Here is a 19,274-nt window from a genome sequence, read left to right on the forward strand (position 1 = left end):
GCCCCTTCCAGTCGCTCGGCATCCTTTCACCAAGTCCCTAATTTCCCTTTGTCCTCCCCTGCTCCTTCTAACCTACATTCAACTGTCATGCTCTGGTTCTCATTTAAGCTTTGGATTATTACCTTCATAAATCTTCTCGACAATGTGAACATCCTACTCGGGACGAGGATGTAATTAGAATACACCACAGATGGGGATCAAGTATGGCCTCCACTCTGATCAACCAAGAGATCGCCAGATCCTTCACGATGAAAAATGCAAAATAGAGCATTGATTGAGGCTCACTGAGCGATGTCTTGACAACAGAGATGTCTGTGGAGGTTCTCGGTCGTCCATATAATGAAGAATTCTTGTCAAAATCTTCTTGTCGTGGCAACCGGACTGGAATTTATTCACTCGGAGATGTTTCACCCCTCATCCGAGAGCTTTCTTCGAAGAAAAGGCCGCATATTCTTCGAAGAAGCCTCTCGGATAAGGGGTGAAACATCTTCAGGTGAAGAAATTCCAGTCCACCTGCCACGATGAGAAGTTTTTGACGACAACAGAAATGTTTGTCCTCAGCATCCTTGGTCTGTGCTCACCACCGATAAATCTCCCTTCCCCCACGGTCGTTACATCGTGGTTATTTGGGTGTTCCATTTCATTGGTACTATTAGGGGGAAACCACGATGGAAAGAAAGGCTCTTATTTCTCATTAGCATTTTGATACCTTGGAGAGGTTGACTGGAATCCCAGTTTGGTGTTACATTGAAATGTCTGGGCAAACGTTTGGAAATTGAAGGAATCATATCAATATTTGATATGATTATAACTTACTACAATGTAACTTACCCTTGTTTACTCAATTCTTGACATTCGGTCAAGTTGACCAAATGTTAATCGTCTGGCAGTGTAGATACAAAAACTCATGGTCCAATAACAAGGGCATCCGATTTTTAAACCCTCGTATGATCTTAACATTGTGTTCACTCCCCTTGTCTTACGCGTCAAAAATGACCCATAAGACAATCTTTGTACCCTCGTGGTGTACAGCCCACATGGAAACATAAACAAAAAAGAAGTATCACTTTTTCTAATTATGGGGTCTCTTTGGGAAAAGTCATAAAATTTCAAGTTGGAAAAAAATGGGTTCAGGTGTTTTTTTTTCTACAGCTAAACATGGTAGTGGGTCACTTTTGACCCGGAAGACAACACAAGGGTTAAATAGATTTAGTTACCGTAATTTCCGGATGACAAGCCACTTTTTTTTTTGTTTAAACAATGGGGCTATGGATTTTTTGGGGGGGCTAACAAGCCTGGCGAAGCTAAAACATTTACCCTCGTCACATTGGACCGATGAAACCGGGAAACAATGAATCCGTTCAACTCCGACACAGAAGAAGACGACTTTGACGGTTTTAGTGTGCAGGAGGAAGCTCAAGATAGCGACCGGCTAGTCGGTTCGGCTTATACTGAGGTGCGCTCAATAGTCCGTAAATTACGGTAGTTAGTTAGTGTTTCCTTGTTTCCCGAAAACATTTGGTGAACATCTGCTTGTTGGTACATAAAACAGCTGATGCCAAATGTGACGTTCACTCTAACGATCAAGTGCACGGTGATGACATCTGGGATTGATTTGGGTTTTTTCGCTCTTGTTGTTGTTGACTCAATTCTGCAGAAAATACCACGAACACGAGAAGGATCTCCATCATTTGAGGCATGTCAGTTTCCTCAGTGTTTCAACCACGGCCAAATTAGATCGAACCTTTGAAATTGTTCACACTTTGGAGGCTTTAATAGAATTCCCGGAAATCCGTGACTCGGACGATCGCGTCGCTCTTAACTTTTCCGTGCATATAATGAACATACAGCTCAGCACAGTTGACTAAGACGCCCGCTTTAGAAGTGCAAAATGTGATGATATAATAAAAGTAGCAAATAGGGTTGTGCAGCTTTGCCCTTGAATATGAAGCCATCTGAAAGTCATAGTTACAATAAAGATGCATCTGTGCCTTTGTCTTTTTCATCTTTTGACACGACGCGGTTGTGAATAGACTATTCTGACCTCCTTAACAACAAACTAACTATTTACATAGTAGTCAATTCTTCCAGTCGATGAACAGGAGAAAAAGCGGTGCGGGTTCGTCTGCATAAAGGCCCACATCTGTGCAAGTAGCAGAAGAAGGGAATGCAGTCACGGGTAACAGCTGGGCGAGTCTCATTATCATAAACAGCCATTCAGCCATTCATCTGAGTGTCGCCCGAGCTCAGGCTCATTTCAGTTTGAAATGTAAAAGCGTATTATTTCAGATAAGTGTCTTTCTCTGCAGCAATTTTCTTACACAGTCATTCACGTGCGGTTGAGAGCGAAGACAATGACAGTGCCCCCTTGTTGATACAAGTGCCGTAGAAGACGTGGAAACGAGATTTCTTTAAGGAGCTCACCTGTCGCGGGTTGAACAACCCGGTTTGAAAATGAGTAATTGTATTTTCTTCCTTTGTGCGAATCATTACGGCAGAAAATAAATGCACAAATCTCTCAATCAATATACTGGATGCCAGTGGCGCCACTGCACCTGCTTCAGAAATACCGCTGCAGATTATCCTGCACCTGCAACGGGCCATCAACGGTTTTCACAGTGAGGTTAGCCTCAAACATTAGCGTCAGGTGATTTTCATTGTGTTGCTGCTGACTGAGTTGCTTTTATACTTTGACTTCATTGAAGAGTGACATTACTGGGAGAGTAAAATATTTTTAGTCGTGCAGAGAGGCTGTGCTTTCACCCAGGAATGGGTGGACAGAAGAATAAAGTTCCCAGCTACGGTATAATTTGGGGAGATTATTTGTTAGCTATTTTTTCACATATTTTCAGAGGCTACATGATACATCATTTTTTTCATTTTGTGAGATATTGTGCGGTAGAAAATAAAACAAGAATACTTAATTTGTCTTGTATTTTAATATATTTATATGTATGTATTTTTATATAAAATGCATATATCGTGTTTTTATCTTTTTTTTATCAGTGTTTTAATGGGGTACGTTATATCAGATTAAAAAAAACAACATTAATAATGACACTGCTTCTAATTGTATTCTGGCATCAACGTCGCAACCACCTTTGCCAAAACAGACACATGGCATAAACAGATGCAAAAGTCACCAAAAAATATATATACACATACATATAAACACGCATACATACACACACACACACACACACACATATATATATATATAAGTACATACATACACAGTTTATGAGTAGATCTACCATTTCTGGCATGTTGGAGTTAGCGATTACATAATTTAGGTCCAACATTAGTTTTAAGATCATTTTCCAGCTAAGTCCAGTGTGGTTTGTCTTGAAACAAGACTTGATCCAGATACCGACAGTGAAAATCCACTGACGATCGAGACCTGTAAATGCCCGGCACACTCTCCTAATGGTCCTAACAACAGAACGCATTTGAAATATCAATCAAATCCGCATTTAGCACAGAATTCCAGTATTATTTTTTTATTTTGCGAGACATTGTGCGGTGGAAAATAAAACAAGAATACTTCAATTTGTCTCTTATTTTGATATATTTATATGTACGTATTTTTATATAAAAGTATTATTTCATGCACTCCGCTTTCAATCACCTCCAGCAAATCCGGAGCTTCATTCCAAAATACTGAACAACTGCATCGTACGGCAACAGCATGTTGTTCGGTCTCGGCTGATTGCCAGGCCTTGCAGAACCATTCTCTAGAGTTTCACTACAAATTAATAATAAACGCTATTCCGTTCATATCTCAGAACTGTGCGACGCTGACACCAGACACCCTGTTTGTTCCGTAAACACGGCAGCCATACTGTATGGACACGTGACCATCTGACTCAGAGGTAGCAGACTCTGCAGTAGATCCTGGGAGACCAGAAGTCGTTCGCCATCCAGTTTACAGCTCTGCAATTATTCTCCTTTGGCAACAATATTTCTTACGATCAACCCTCCCGGCTGACGGTTTGCCCCCACCTGACGACAAGTGATAGGAAAGACCGGCAACTGTCGTTGGAAGGTAGAAGCTTAACATTCACGCTAAATCATTAACAACACTAACAACATATTACAATAATATTCATCAAGCCAAATCGTTAGAGCCTTGTGAAGTGCATTAAGATGTCATGAGAGCAGGAGTGCGTAAGCAGAGCAATGTGTCTTCAACCAAAACAACATTATGTGCACGAGCAGCTCAGGACGGAGTGGTACAGATAAGAGCGTGCTTTGCATATCAGTTAACTGTCATACTTGACCATAACAGGGGCCTTAAGTAAAGAACATGACTGCAGAGAAATGGATAACAACTCCAGAGATAATAAACAAGAAAAACAAGTAGGTACTGAGAGTTCTTTAGATAGAGAAGGCGAGTGCTGTGAGCGTAACGACCTTTAAGTTGCAGACTCCTCAAAGAAACCGTAAAGACATATGGAGTCAGTTAACAATGGCCGTTAAGCTACAGCAGTCGATAACCAATGAGAAGAAGACACCTACAACTGCACATTCAATTTTTTATTTTATAAAAACACTGGGTCAGGAAAGCATAGTTGGTCAGGCGACATGAACTGACACACTTGGTTGCTTGTCAGGGATTAGAAGATGTATGCTTTATTTTTGACTGCCGGATTAAACTTAAGCCTGTATATCTTTTCCTATTGCTGCTATTGCATCTACTTTTTTCTGGTGTTGTTGGTTGATGATTCAGTCTTCACGCTGACGTAACGCTAAGACTTGCGATAATATCAAAACGTGATATTTCAGTCCTAACACTCGGAAAAGACTGAGCTACGACTGCGCTAAGACTTGAGACTACCAGCTTACACTTTACTACTGAGATGACAGGAGCACTGCAACTCCAGATTCTCTCACAACTGCCGGTTTCATGTTTCCTGACTGAAAAATCTGTGTAAAGCCAGTACAAGAAATGAAGAACCTCAGGGATGGGAGGAAGACAACCGGTGGTGACGATAAGATCTGACGAGTGACAATCAGAACGTCCGTCAAACGTCTTAATCCGATCGATCCCATTCATCTGAGCGGTCCGGAAAAATCAGCGGTCTCACAAACAAAACGCGATAGCACAGCATTCTTTTCCAATTATCTCGTCTGACAAAGACCAGAGAGGTTAGTTGAGGTATAAATGAATGCAAGGTCTACAGCTGGAGATATATCTCAGCGCCCTTTGATTCTTAGCAGAACCTTCTGTTGTCGTAATTAAAGGAAACATAATTCATCCAGGATCATTTTTACATCAAGTGATGACAATCAAGATGTGATGCGATGAGATTCGAGGGAATCAGTGCGCTTAAACAAATCGATGCGATATGACATCGGGCGAGAGACAGGGTAAACAGACGGGGTACATTTTTCCAATTTTTTCCAATTAACCTTCTGCATGTTTTTGGACTGTGAGAGGAAATCGGATAATCCGGAGGAAACATGCAAACTCCACACAAAGAGGTCTCCTTTACAGAATCGAAACCACGGTCCTTCGCGATGTGTTATTTTTCTCAGTTTTCATGACATCATTGGTTCTGTTGAATGATTTTCTTTTTTTTTTTCGGTCAGTCTTTTTCTTTGCATCTTTTGTTTAAGACAGTGTCGATAAAAAGTGTGGTCCAGACCTGTGTCACCAGACTACTAAGACAATTTTGGCGCAATGTTTGTAAAATCGGACAACACAAGCCCCAAACCACGTTTGACAGGGCGACTGTCCCAAAAAAAAAGAAAAAAAAAAAAAATATCTTCATGTTATCATTGCTCAAAAGTACAATAGTACCTTCGTACACAGATGCGGGACAGTACTTGTGTTATTGTGCAAATGACAACTACGAGATTTTTTGACTTTTCCTTTTTCAATTTGTTTTAATTCTCCTAACCCTTGTTGAGTCACTCAGTCTAGTCATGACAATGAATGGAAAAAAATCCTTTCAGCTGAAAGCTTTTGAAAATGAGTTTGGGATGTATAGACGTCAGCGTTTCAAATTTACAAGAATCGTCCTTACCTCCATAAAAGTCAAGCATCTCCCCTGGAGCTGATGCATCTGTAAGAGGCAAAAAAAGGGGACTCACATCAGCATATCAAATTTTAAAATGGCATCGCAGTTGATATCGGAACGCAGTTGATGTTGAAACGACCTCTTCCCCTGCAATCCTAATGAAAACATCTTCTCGACCGGGGCGACGACGTTTCGTCAACCGATGAAGAGTGCTTGCGTCCACCTCACAAGTACATTCCAGATGGGCACTATTGAATCTTCAATGTCTACGGCGTAAGAAGACCCTGCAATGTCAGTTCAGCCAAAGGTAACATGCAGGCCATAGTATATACCGTCAAACTTCTTCCTTTCGTTGGCGCTATGCAGAAATGTCAAGGCAATGTTCTCTTCTCCCGCGACCTGGCTGACTGCTGTCTGTTTGGATGTTACACTCATTGGGTTCTTCCCCGTGTAGGAGGATTCTTTAGACTGACGGGATTGTACGTGGACTCTGCAGACATGAACTGTATCTGTGCGTTTTCCTCCTGTTTTTCCAAAGCTATCCAGTGGATCCGGGTGACAAAACCGCTTTTTAGAAGTACGCCGCAAACTAGAAACCCCGCCAAAAGCACACACAATTCAAGGAAAACTAAGAAATGCTTGTTCAGTAATTCGGAAGTTATGAAAGAAAATGTGAAACAGCTGTGGACAGCCTGAGGAACGAGATTGCAGAGGACGCTTTACTTGCTTTTGTCCAGCTAGCTGTTTTATTTATTTGTTTGTTTGATTTTTTCCGACAAAGCTTATTGCGCAAGACTTTAGACGAGCCATTTTCAGGCTGGCTGTTTTATTCATTTGTATTTTTTTTTTCCCCAACAAAGCTGATTGCACAAGACATTGGGAGTGACTGGGAACCTGTATACACAAAAAGCCTCCGAGCACGAAAGCTTAGAGTCCGTTGCACTCATGTATGTTAGCTGCCCAAAGCCTCCCCCGCTTGGTTCGGACTTCCGACTGCCGTCAACGATAACATTTGGTCCTTCATCACGTGCCGTCTGAGACTTATTAGAACCTCTGGCTCTGGATCTACTTCACAAGGCGTTAAGGGGAAACGCCTGCAGGACCCCGTCCACTCTATTCAAACTACTTAAGTAGCAGACGTGGCCTTTGTCTATTTAATTACCAAGCGTGTTTTTTCGAGTGCAACGCAAATGTTACCACTCGCAGTGTCTTCTCCATAGCGTCGCACTTTTTACACTGCGGATCAGCTAGCTTGGATTCCGCAGCTCTTTTTCTGCTGTGGACTATATTGCACAAGGCATTGTCCGAGGGGGAAGGGATCATTTTACACATGTAGAGGATTTGAAAGATTTTTAGCCCTTTTGCGATCTTAACATTGTGTTTACTCCCCTTGTCCTACGGGTCAAAAATGACCCATAAGACAATCTTTGTACCCTAGTGGTGTACAGCCCACATGGAAACATAAACAAAAAGGAAGTATCACTTTTTCTAATCATGGGGTCTCTTTAGGAAAAGTCATAAAATTTCAAGTTGGAAAAAAATAGGTTAAGGTGATTTTTTTCTACAGCTAAACATGGTAGTGGGTCACTTTTGACTTGGAAGACAACACAAGGGTTAAATAGATTTAGTTACCGTAATTTCCGGATGACAAGCCATTTTTTTTTTGTTTAAACAATGGGGCTAATGTATGGATTTTTTGGGGGGGGGGGCTAACAAGCTTGATGAAGCTAAAACATTTACCCTCGTCATATCGGACCGATGAAACCGGGAAACAATGAATCCGTTCAACTCCGACACAGAAGAAGACGACTTTGACGGTTTTAGTGTGCAGGAGGAAGCTCAAGAAGGCGACCGGCTTGCCGGTTCGGCTTATACTGAGGTGCGCTCAATAGTCCGGAAATTACGGTAGTTAGTTAGTGTTTCCTTGCCCTATGCCGAAACATTTGGTGAACATCTGCTTGTTGGTACGTAAAGCAGCTGATGCCAAATGTGACGTTCACTCTAACGATCAAGTGCACGGTGATGACATCTGGGATTGATTTGGGTTTTTTTCTCTTGTTGTTGTTGACTCAGTTCTGCAGAAAATACCACGAACACGAGAAGGATCTCCATCATTTGAGGCATGTCAGTTTCCTCAGCGTTTCAACCACGGCCAAATTAGATCGAACCTTCGAAATTGTTCACACTTTGGAGGCTTTAATAGAATTCCCGGAAATCCGTGACTTGGACGATCGCGTCGCTCTTAACTTTTTCAATGCATATAATGAACATACAGCTCAGCATAGTTGACTAAGACATCCGCTTTAGAAGTGCACTTTTCACTTTTTCCAATTATGGGGTCTCTTTAGGAAAAGTCATAAAATTTCAAGTTGGAAAAAAATAGGTTTAGGTGTTTTTTCTACAGCTAAACATGGTAGTGGGTCACTTTTGACCCACTACCATGATAACACAAGGGTTAAATTGCCTGAGATGGTTATCAAGAAATACTGTTTGTTCACATTGATGATGTTTTCAGTGCAATAATATTTTATTGTGAAGGTTTGGTTGTGTCTCTGCTGTCGCCGTAGGTGTGATCGTTCACTTAATGATACAGGAAAATAGTCTATATTGTTGAAATGTGCCAACAATACACGGATCATACCCATTTAAAAAACAATTTTTGTTTTTTTTCTGTATCACGTTGGCATTGCGCGAATGTCGGTAACATGCCACTGACCTGCAGGGGACACTGCAGGGAGCAGAAGATGAAGCAGCAGGGTGAGGTGCAGCATGGTGCTGAAGTGAGAACCACCTGGTGGGGTTTCAGCTAGTTCAGCGGGCGGAACATCAGCAGGACGTGGTTTTCCTTTAAGAGACAAAAGAAGGGGGTCGGAGAGAGATGTTTACACTTTGAGAGAAACATCGTTGGTTCATGTTCCTCACAGGATTGCAGAGAGAACTAGGCTACGTTAAAAAAACAGAAGATGGTGCGGCCACGGAAACCATGGAGTTTTATAACAATTGACCTTTGACATGCTTTCATGGAGCTGACTTGATGAACGCGTGATTACGTCGGGACGTAAACATCGGAGGTCGTTCCATGTCAAGGGGCAGGTTTCATCAGGCATCTCATTGGTCGATCGTCCCCGAGTGTTCAAGGTGCGCGGCACCGTCACTAACCGTCAGACTTCAAGGCTCTGCGGAAGGTCCTCGCCGAGGCGACGAGCCATAAAAAGGTCAAACATTCAATAAATACATTTGATCCAATGATCAAATAAAGTACCTGGTTTAGTACATTCGTAGGCACAAAATCCCTTTAGCCAAAATTTGCAACAGCCGCGTGTAAATCATCTGTGCACACACTAGACTTTGTTGTTCACATGTATGCCTCGAGGGTTAGATGGAGGCCGCTGATTGGCTGTTGGTTAGATGGATGTAGATGATTGGCTGTTGGTTGGATGGAGGCAGGTGATTGGCTGTGGGCACCCCTGAAGGGAAGTGCCCAAAGAGAAAAGGAAATATAGGATATATATGTAAAAATATATAGGATACATTACTGGAACTATAAATAACGGGAAAACGATTGTTTTTTTAATTTAAGCTAAATGAAATCAACCCAACTTTTGAATAAAACTTCACGCGAAGCCTTTTTGTTGTATATTTCAATAAAACCATATCAGATGCACCTGCTGGCCCACAGCAAAATATAAAATCAACGGACGTTCTTGAAAACAGCGCCGGGATTTTCCCTCAATTTAGGAGCCCTGACATACAACTACCACCGCTTCATTCTCCATAACCAGCACTCCCTCCCTGCATCACCGTCAAAGCACACAGCCTGACACAACACCTTCCACTTGTGTCCCAATATTATAATATTAGCGTCCACGTCTGTTTATTCACGGGAATACTGGAAAGAGAACATGAGGCGGCCGTTACCGATTCTTGGTGGACGGTCGGCTGTATCGGCTGGCAGGCGCTGATTATTGAGATGCAATGCTCATCAGACAAGGGGGAGTTTGAGCAACAAAAAAAGAAAATAATCTAAAATGGACTTTTTTTAATGCTGTTATTTGTTTGACGCAAAAAAAAAAAAAAAAAAAAAAAAAAAACGCTCCTTCCGAGATATGATTAAGAGGTCAGCAACACGGACAGGATTTAGACAAAATGTCTGAGCTGTGGAGCGGTAAGGAAGCGGTGCGGAGGAGATTTCATCTTCGTGTTCGACAGTATCCTAGCAACACCTTTCAGAAGGAGCAGTTTGTGTCCCGCGGGGGGTCCTTTTGTGACCGGCGGAGAAACTATGCAAACATTCATTTTAATCTGGAACAACTCGGTCAGTGGAGAATGAGATCTCGAGGTGCTCGTCTCAACTATCCGGGACGTTTATCTACTTTTACAGAAAACGCGAACCCGTCATCTTCTTCACTTCACATATATAGTAATTGAAAGTACGATTTTTCTAACTCATGAATCATTAATGACCTTAATAGACGCACTTAAAAGATCTGGGAGCAATGAATTGGAGCATCATTAAATCATATCATTAAGTATGTAATGAAACAACCGGTATCGACTGCCACACTAGGAGTTGTTGACATATCATAAAGATCAATCAGACAAGTGCCACGCGGCGAAGATGTACGGTCTTATGGTTGGTGTTAATGGGTCCCCCTCCCGCCGCTCTTTTATCTTACCAGCCCGGACACGCATGATGGATGGCAATCCGATCGTCCCATTAAATCGCAAACCAAAGTGTGACAGCCTTCAGACGAGGCCGTTCCCCCGTGAATCACAACCCCGGCGATGCAGAGCTGTTTATGCTTCCGGTATGAATTCGGTGTCCTGCCTTTTTGCCGGTTAGATTTTAATCCCCTCAACTCGTCTTTGAATTCTCGCCGCTTTTGCTCCGAGATCGGAGGTCATATCCCACCCGGGCGAGGAGTCTGGATTTTACCGATGTAGTCCAATGACCGCCGCAGTAATTTGCGTGAAAGCCACGATATGTGCTACGCAGCAGGGCGAGGGAACGGCTTTCCTTCTCGGTTTGAGCGGCTCTGTGGACGGGGAAGATACATAAAACAATAGTTTGGAGGGGATGGGAGGGTGAAAAGGTCAGACCGATACGCACCAAAAACAAAGACGCTGTTCCGACGAGCCCGCCCCCCCTTATCGCCACACAAGCACGATCGACACCCACGCCACGGCCGGTCACCGACACAGGTAATCCTGAAAGACAATGTCAGGATGACGGCTAACATCCGACGGGTCTGAATCAGTTGCGGGAGAGAGAATGCCGTTGTCGACCGCCTCCCAATCCGGCTCGTCCGCGGGCCGCTCCAGCCGGTATGCCTGAGCTTGTACTAGAAGTTGTCAGTTTGGCCTCCATTGTATAACCTCAGTTCTTTGCAGCTACTTGTTCATCAACAAGGGAATCCCTCTTGGGGCCTTGGAGAAAAACCATGGTGAATTCTAAGCCGCAGATTCAATTTAATTAAATATAATCTGGAAGGCAGTCGCATACGTTCATTTGTTATCTATTCCCTGCCGGAGTCAATCGCAGCCAACATCGGCGAGAGGTAGGGTTCGCCTTGGACTGGTCGGCGGTGGATCACAGGGCCTCATCTGGACACTTACAAATGACTGCTGTCGCATTCATATAAATAGGCAAATGAGTCTTTAATTAGCCGGAGGCATTGTTTTGGACTGTATCAGTGTCAAATATTAACGACTGCAAACCAAATTTAAAGCCGGAGCAACATGAGTCATCGGCATTTCCTGTCTCCGGTCATCCCTATGGTTAAAAACAAAATCACCTGCCTTTGCATGGTGTTACTTAATGACTGTTTTGCACTAAAATGTACGGAAAACTCTGCTGCTGCTCTGTATATTCCAATTCAAAGGACACATATTTATACATTTCAGGTTTTTATGCTGTTAAATCTCTGTCATCCTTTCACCTCAGTACCACTGGATTGCGTGCACTTTATCCGTATGATCTAGAAACAGTGACATTGACAAAAAGACAGGAGGCAAAGGTGGAGTTCGCAGAGATGAAGATGTTGAGGTTCTCTTTGGAAGAGAAGAGGATGGATAGGATCGGGAATGAGTCCATCAGAGGGACAGCACATGGTAAATGTTTTAGAAAGAAGGTCAGAGAAGCCGGACTGAGATGGTTGGATCATGTACAGAGGAGGGATGGTGAATATATTGGTAGACGGATGCTGGAATTGGACCAAAAAGAAGATTTATCGTTGGTGTGAGAAAAGAGGATACAGACAATAGGGTTAGATGGAGAACGTTGATTGGCTGTGGTGACCCCTGGAGGGAAAAGCCCAAAGGAAAAAAAGACTGAAATACAGTTTCCTGCGGATGCTTATGAAAGCGCAGCAAGGGTGTTGGTAGTTGTACTAAACAAAGGTAAATGCGAGGACATGAGCACAAATTTTGGATGGAACGGACTTTTGTCGTAACCGAGACTCCTATTCCATGTAAAGGTCAAAGAAGAAGAACATAATCTTAAAAACAATCAAATTATACAATGTGTAAGGTGGGTAGAGAAGATCCTTCTTTGATTGCGATTTTGAAGGGCAGCCATATCATCCAAAAACACTTTCATTGTTTTTTTTTTTTCCCAAATATTTAACCAGACGTTGAGTGATCCTAGACGCTCCGTACTGAAAGCAATAAAAATAAATGAGATTAACAGAAACAAACGAATAAAGATAAGATATAAGTAGTGTCGGGTTTTATGATAAATAAGTTACAAGAGCAGAACACAACCAGATGGGTTTTGAGATGTAATATAACCTTCACATTGATCCACAAGATGTTTTGTAGCTTCATCTTGACAGATTAGTAATAGCATAAAATGCAGTTCATTCAAAATAAATGACATAAACACACCAAAACATCACAATGGAGCACCACACGTTACTGACTTTTAAACGTCGTCGGAAGAAACAACCATCTGGCTTCTGCCAGAAAACCAATTGCACTTATTAGAGTTTTTATACCAGTCAGGTCGCCTTCCGTTTTAATGCCTTTTTTAAGACATTAAACTAATATAAACCTCCAATTGCTATTCCTTTCACTGCGTAAAATCATTCTTCTGCATGCGGTCGTTAGCAAACGGCTTTTCGCTGCATTTTTGGAGTCCTCTGTGGGAATTGTACTTGAGAAGTCTTACTATGTGGGACCCCCCTTTCGGGAAAATATAATGAAATCCATCCTGCAGGGCAGTTTATTATCACATCCGCTGAGGCATGACGTGAAATCTAATAACGGCACAGTGTCTGATAATTCCCCCCCCCCCCCGTCCCAAAATCGAACATTTTTGGGATGAGGTTGGGCGCTTTAGTCGACAACGTGTAAGGACATGAATCCGGGTAACTCTTCACATTTCCTTTTTCCTCGCATCCGGTGAGGTAAGTCACCCGAGAAGGAGGTGATCTGCGTCTTGACACGCATCCCAGAACCAAAAAGACAAGCGGCGATCCATTTCGCGCTCGCGCTGAATCAGCGTTATTTTTCCCGCAAGAGAAGCTGCGATGGATTTCGGCTTACTTGTGAATTATTGATGGCAAAAGTCATCGATTACGATTACAACACCGGCGCCTTTACCGAAATGCATTGTCTTATCTGGAAAAGGTCTCGGTTGGCGCCATCATTCACGCAAGTCTTTTACGAGAAATTGCTGCAGCTGACAATGCGCTTTGAAATGTTCTTCTGGAACCAACCGAGCAGGTGACGGGAACGTCGAGGAATATGGCACTCGATAATTGCGGCCGTGGATTCAAGATAATCGCCGTTGAATTACTTCATCTGATTGTCCAACATTGATTGTTCCGCCGAAGACACACCTGAACACTTTCCAAATCTCCAATCAGACCTTCAGGAGTAATGTTCTGCTTCTCCAAAGAAATCTAGTAGGGCACATTGAGGGGATCTGGAGGTTCGGTGATCCAAGTTAGGACGTTCTTTTTCTTCTCGGATGGGGACAACATTTCCAGAAATTTCAAGTGGTGACAAAATGTGTGAAAGAAGTCACGGTCAGTTCAACCTCGATCCTAAAAAAGGGCCTAAAAAAGGGTCATGAATCAAGAATGGTTGAATGAAAGATGCTAATCAATCTCACCTTATAAACTGCGTCATACTAGATGGGTGAATGAGGAGTTCTTTCTTTTAAGGACCAACAGTTCCATTCCTAATGTATGACAAGTCAGCCTCTACATTGAGTTTCGGTAACCGGCAGTTAGACAGATTAGCCAATTTTGCCGAGCCGGTCCCAACTGGTCACCCGACAAAGGAAAGGACCTGCAAACGGTATTTGCCAGGTTCCCACCAGTGATTTAGCCATTGCAGTTCACAAGTCAGGCACTGTTGGCGAAGTGGACGTAGTTACCTGAAGAGCTTGTTGACCTTAAAGCAACAACAAAAACTGCTGGACTTTGGACAGCATGGGGTCGCAACAGTTTTTTTTTTTTCCCAGCGATGAATCGTTCCACCATGCGATCGTTCTGTCACACACACACACACCGCGGCGTCTGGGATTGATGGTTGCATCGTGCGTTCATGCACTGTGATTTGTTACCGGTCTGGCCAACTTTTTTTCTGGTCCGCAGCCTTTGTTAACGTCTTCTTGAAATCTAAAATAAAGCGAGGGAGACAATCTGTCTTGGTCATTTAATAGGTCTCGGGTCCTGATTTTTTTCCCGTCTAATAATAACGGCTTTGCCTCGGCCTCCCCGATAAATTCCAATGATAAATTGCGCCATGTTGGAAAGGTTGCGAGAAGTAAACACTCTGCAAAACGGAGGCACTTAGCTTAATTGCATCACGGCGCATCCACCAAAACACGATACTAGCTTGCAAAGTGCTATAAGAGCCCAATCAAATATCTGGTTTTGCCCTCACTGACAGCTGCACCTGTAATATAAGGATTGTAATTACTTCTTGGCCACACCGTATGTGCTAGCTAGTCTTGCTACGCTACTAAACACTCCATTTATTGCCATTATTGTTTCCCAAGTCACCCTTGGACACAAGAATGAGTACCTTCAGGCGGTACAGAAAGGCCTCACAGGCAAAGTACGGATACGGCGCACTGGTTCTGCACTAAACAATGGAGAAATTAAAATCAATTGAGTCATCCCCCGCTAGATTTTCCATTCACTCCCTTATTGGATTAGAGGGTGTGAATCCAACACGGGGCCCGAGATTAATTTGAATCTTATCATTATATAAGGAAAAAAAAAAAAAAAAACCACATCCCACTTGATTACGTTATAGTTGAGATGAGGAGGAAGTTACTTATTTAAGAAAAGCTCAAGTGCTCAAGACAGCATCGGGGCGCATCTTCAGATTCTCCTCGGTGCTTACCTTTGCAGGGGAGAGCTATCATCATCCCACTGGCTCTGAGATGAGATGTGCTACTTAGCAGCCCACGTCCCCCCCCCCCCCCAACATCCCCTCCGACATGTCTGCCCTGCCAAGTGTCCTAAATACTGAGCTCCTTTGTCTGCCTCGGAGCAAGTATTGCTGCTGGATGGAAGCACTCTCTCAAAAGGTGCATGGCGGAGGGAAGGACAATGCGAGGAGAAAAGGCTAATTCCCCGCACAAGACGGGGTGTCATGCAAATGGGATGCCATGGAAGATGCATCCCTGCAGAGAGAGAGGGGGCTTTTTTTTTTTCCAGAAGTGGCCACGCTAGGTTTTTAATCTTTTAAGCCTCCCCCCCCACCCCCGTCCCACAGACGCAGACATACAAAAACCTGCTGGCACAAGCATAGACGTCGTAAGTTAGCGTGCCCGCCTCCCTAAATAACAACAAAACATTGCTCGTCATTGGTTTGGCGGCCGGTCGGACACAAGATCAGCGGTGTCATAATATCTGCTCTCTGAGAGAAAGCTGCTTCTCTCCCGGGAGATAATGTCCATTACGGAGGAGGTGAAGAGACAAAGAAGACCCTTACATTGCAAAAAAAAAAAAAAAAAGGGGGGGGGGGGTTAATAATAAAACATTTAAAGCCATTGCAGCGGCTAATGCATGATGTAATGCTGGTCAATATAAGAGCTGTGTCGGAGTTCAGCTTTAAAGAAAATGATACATCACTGTCATTCGACACCGTCAGGAAGGCTACTTCATCTCTCAGCGTGACTGCATATATAAAAAATGATAATAAAAAAGGGGTTTTATATTTATTAAGGTGGAATTGTTGCATCAGATCAAACGGGCCTGTATGTGCATATCATAAATGTGATTATTCCAGTCCTAAATATATTATCCTCACAGCACGAGGAGCCCTGGTTCGATTCGGACGAGGGGTCATTTCCGTGTGGAGCTCGCTTGTTCTCCCCGTGTCTGGGTGGGTTTCCTCCGGGTTCTCCAGTTTCCTCCCACATTCCAAAAACACGCAGCAGGTTAATTGGAAAAAATTGGGGAAAAATTGCCCAGAATGAGCGAGTGAGTGTGTGAATGTTGTCTGTCTTTGTATGCGGTCCTGCGATTGACTGGCAACCAGTCCCAGTTGTAGCCCCGCCTAACCAGATGACAGCTGGGATAGGCTACAGCATCCCCAGCAAAACCTGAGTGCAGGATAAGCACCAGAGGATGGATGGATGGATGGATGGATGGATGGATGGATGGATGGATGGATGGATGGATGGATGGATGGATGGATGATGGATGGATGGATGGATGGATGGATTTACTAATCCAGTCAGCCGGACTTCTTTTGGCCTATTGTGCTTTACATATAAAAGCAAAAAGTGGAACAACATAGGGCATTTTATGTAGTGGGTCACTTTCCGTGTTTCATCAAAGAAATGCGCAAAAATGTAGAGATTTGTCAAACTTTTGGAAAAACTACTTGTAAAGTATCTTAAAACAGCACAAATTAAACTGTAACTGTGAAACGAATATCCCGAATCGCAAAAACGTAGATAAAAAATCATCGCAAGCGTAAACCTTGAAAATTTCAATTTAGCATCGCCATGGAAACTGGTAAAATAATCTGCATCTCCTTCACACTGAACATTTATTGGTCAATTATTCGGCAAAGATCTGAGCGACTGAGCACATAACGGTAGATACGAGTCGCGCAGACAGATGTATCAGTTTGAGGCTAACTGAGCTAAAACAAACATGGAGAATTCTGTCCAAAACTGGATGTGTTCATTACAAAAACGTCTCTGTGATCCCGGGCATATTTGCCAAATCCGCCCCTCAGATGTCTGAAACCCCCCGTGAGCCCCCGTATGATCACATTTGATTTGGTGTATCATCTCAGCCGGATAATGAGAAGCCCGAATGCATGAAAGGCAGAGCAGAAATAAATATTCAATGGCACCGTTCGTGGCTCTTGTAAGGCACTTCCTGTGCTGACAAACAGACCCCCTGCTGATACCTTCTCCTCTTCATGCTATAGCTTGGATTTTGCCGTCATAAAGGCAATCATTGAAACGGTATTCCAACAAATACCGGTTTGTTTAGGGTGTGAAGGCGAAGGTGTCTGAACTTGTAGTCCCGCACCTGCCGTGATTTCAATTACCCTTCGAATTCTTGTCAAACAAAGGCCAAAGATCAGGTATTCGCAGAATGACTCGTTCTCACGGCTCGATGTGAAAGCTTTAGTGATTTACACCGAACAAATCCCAGATGAAGAACCCGATCTGACCCCAGTGGAGCGAAACAAAGCCTTTACCTGTTGCAACATTAGAATATCTAACGGCTAGAAGGAAACCGAAGAACCCTAATTGTATCAAATTATTTAATTCTACTGATACTATTACGCATTGCAACACAACTAATTGACTAATCACGCTTGCATTGTCAAGGTTCGCTCTCTGTAAGGCATTCATATTTTCTTGCCTACACACTGAAATAGCAAAACAAATCAACTGATTCCAATTCAACTACCGACATTGTGAAGCTGACGTCCATCAAACGGCGAGCAGGAGGTCCGTGTGGGCGCTGGATTTTACGCAAAATGCTTTCGTTCAAACATTTTAAGTATAATTACTTAAGCTGCAGAGAATTCTGGAACCTTTTTTTGGCGAGCCATGCTAAAAAAGTACAAGGGACATTAGCATAATTTCGGAAAATACCACTTTGGGTATTTGTTATGTGTTTTCCACAACTATAAAATGGAGAACTGAGCATTTGGAAACCCTGAGCATGAAAATTTTATGACTGCACTCTGAGGCTAACCACCACTAGCCCAACCAACCAATGTTTAGTAGGTATAATGTCTATGATGAAAAGCTATTATGAAAATCGCACTTGTTAACCTGTGAATGTTTGGCATTTAGGGATAAACCCCGAGTGTAATTGAGACTGACGCAAACACAGAACAAAAACAGGCTTCGGTTGCATTCGAATGGTTCAAATCATTCAGTCAAATATGCGTGACTGACCATCGGTGAAGGGAAAACATGCACAGAAATTGCATAAAGGTCATGCAGAGAACAATGTAGACCTTAGATCCTTGTGAAGCAACTCCAGTAGTTTTCCTTGAAGGCCACGATCATGCATTTCAGCTTGGGTGCCATCGAGAGGTGATTTACTTAATTCACTTGTAATTTCTTAAGCGTGTAAATTGGGTGAGGTGCTATCTTATAACTTACAGAGAACAGTTAAAACGACGCTATTCCGATTCCTTTTGCGAGCATATGTAGCTCACCCAAGGGAGGGGTACAACATGTAGGAGGGGGGAGAATCTGTTCCTACCGAATATGCACATATGTTGACTCTGAGTAGCATTTGTGGCTAATGCATACAGTTTGATACCAGAATCCAAAATGCTAATTCGTAACCAGTAGCTGACACTTGGTTTATTATTGTCCTATTCATGACTCTGTAACTCCGCAACCTGCAAAGGCTTTGGCTGTCCCCTATCTGACACTCCCATTCTGGTAGCTATCAGTTCAGCACAGACAAACAAAGCTGACCCGATCATGCCTTGGCTGTTCACCCACCCACCAGCTGGGGGGACAGTGTGGCCGCTGCGTCGCTGGCGCCCAAAGCAGAGCTGCGGCGGAAATGCTCGGATATAGGGAGCAGAAAGAAAGAAAAAAAAAAAACAAGAGATAATTTGACAGCCAGCACAGGCATGTGTTTGTTCACGACATAAACCGATCCTGCCAATGTGCTGATCTGCAGCATGGAGACCGAGGTGTCCTTCTGGGAGACAGATAATGAGCTTTTCTCTCGGCAGAGGACACGTTCTGCGTGCGCGCACAAAAAACTAGCAACCCCCCGCACCAGCGTG

General features: G+C 43.2%; 1 protein-coding gene across 2 annotated transcripts in view; it reads right to left on the reverse strand.

Moving 5' to 3' along the window:
* The window catches only part of cntn1a (contactin 1a), a 46,839-nt gene that overhangs the window by 23,041 nt on the left and 4,524 nt on the right, over positions 1–19,274 (reverse strand). For both annotated transcript variants that reach the window (XM_086149451.1, XM_086149450.1), the window contains exons 2-3: positions 8,740–8,868; positions 6,030–6,068 (exon numbers count right to left, since the gene is read on the reverse strand). In XM_086149451.1, the coding sequence (XP_086005577.1) occupies positions 6,030–6,068; positions 8,740–8,868 (168 nt within the window). The remainder of the gene's footprint in view (positions 1–6,029; positions 6,069–8,739; positions 8,869–19,274) is intronic.

This window comes from Fistularia commersonii, chromosome 7, assembly GCF_037954325.1.
Source record: "Fistularia commersonii isolate RoL2024-O1a breed Wild chromosome 7, RoL_Fcom_v1.0, whole genome shotgun sequence".
Taxonomy (NCBI): Eukaryota; Metazoa; Chordata; class Actinopteri; order Syngnathiformes; family Fistulariidae; genus Fistularia; species Fistularia commersonii.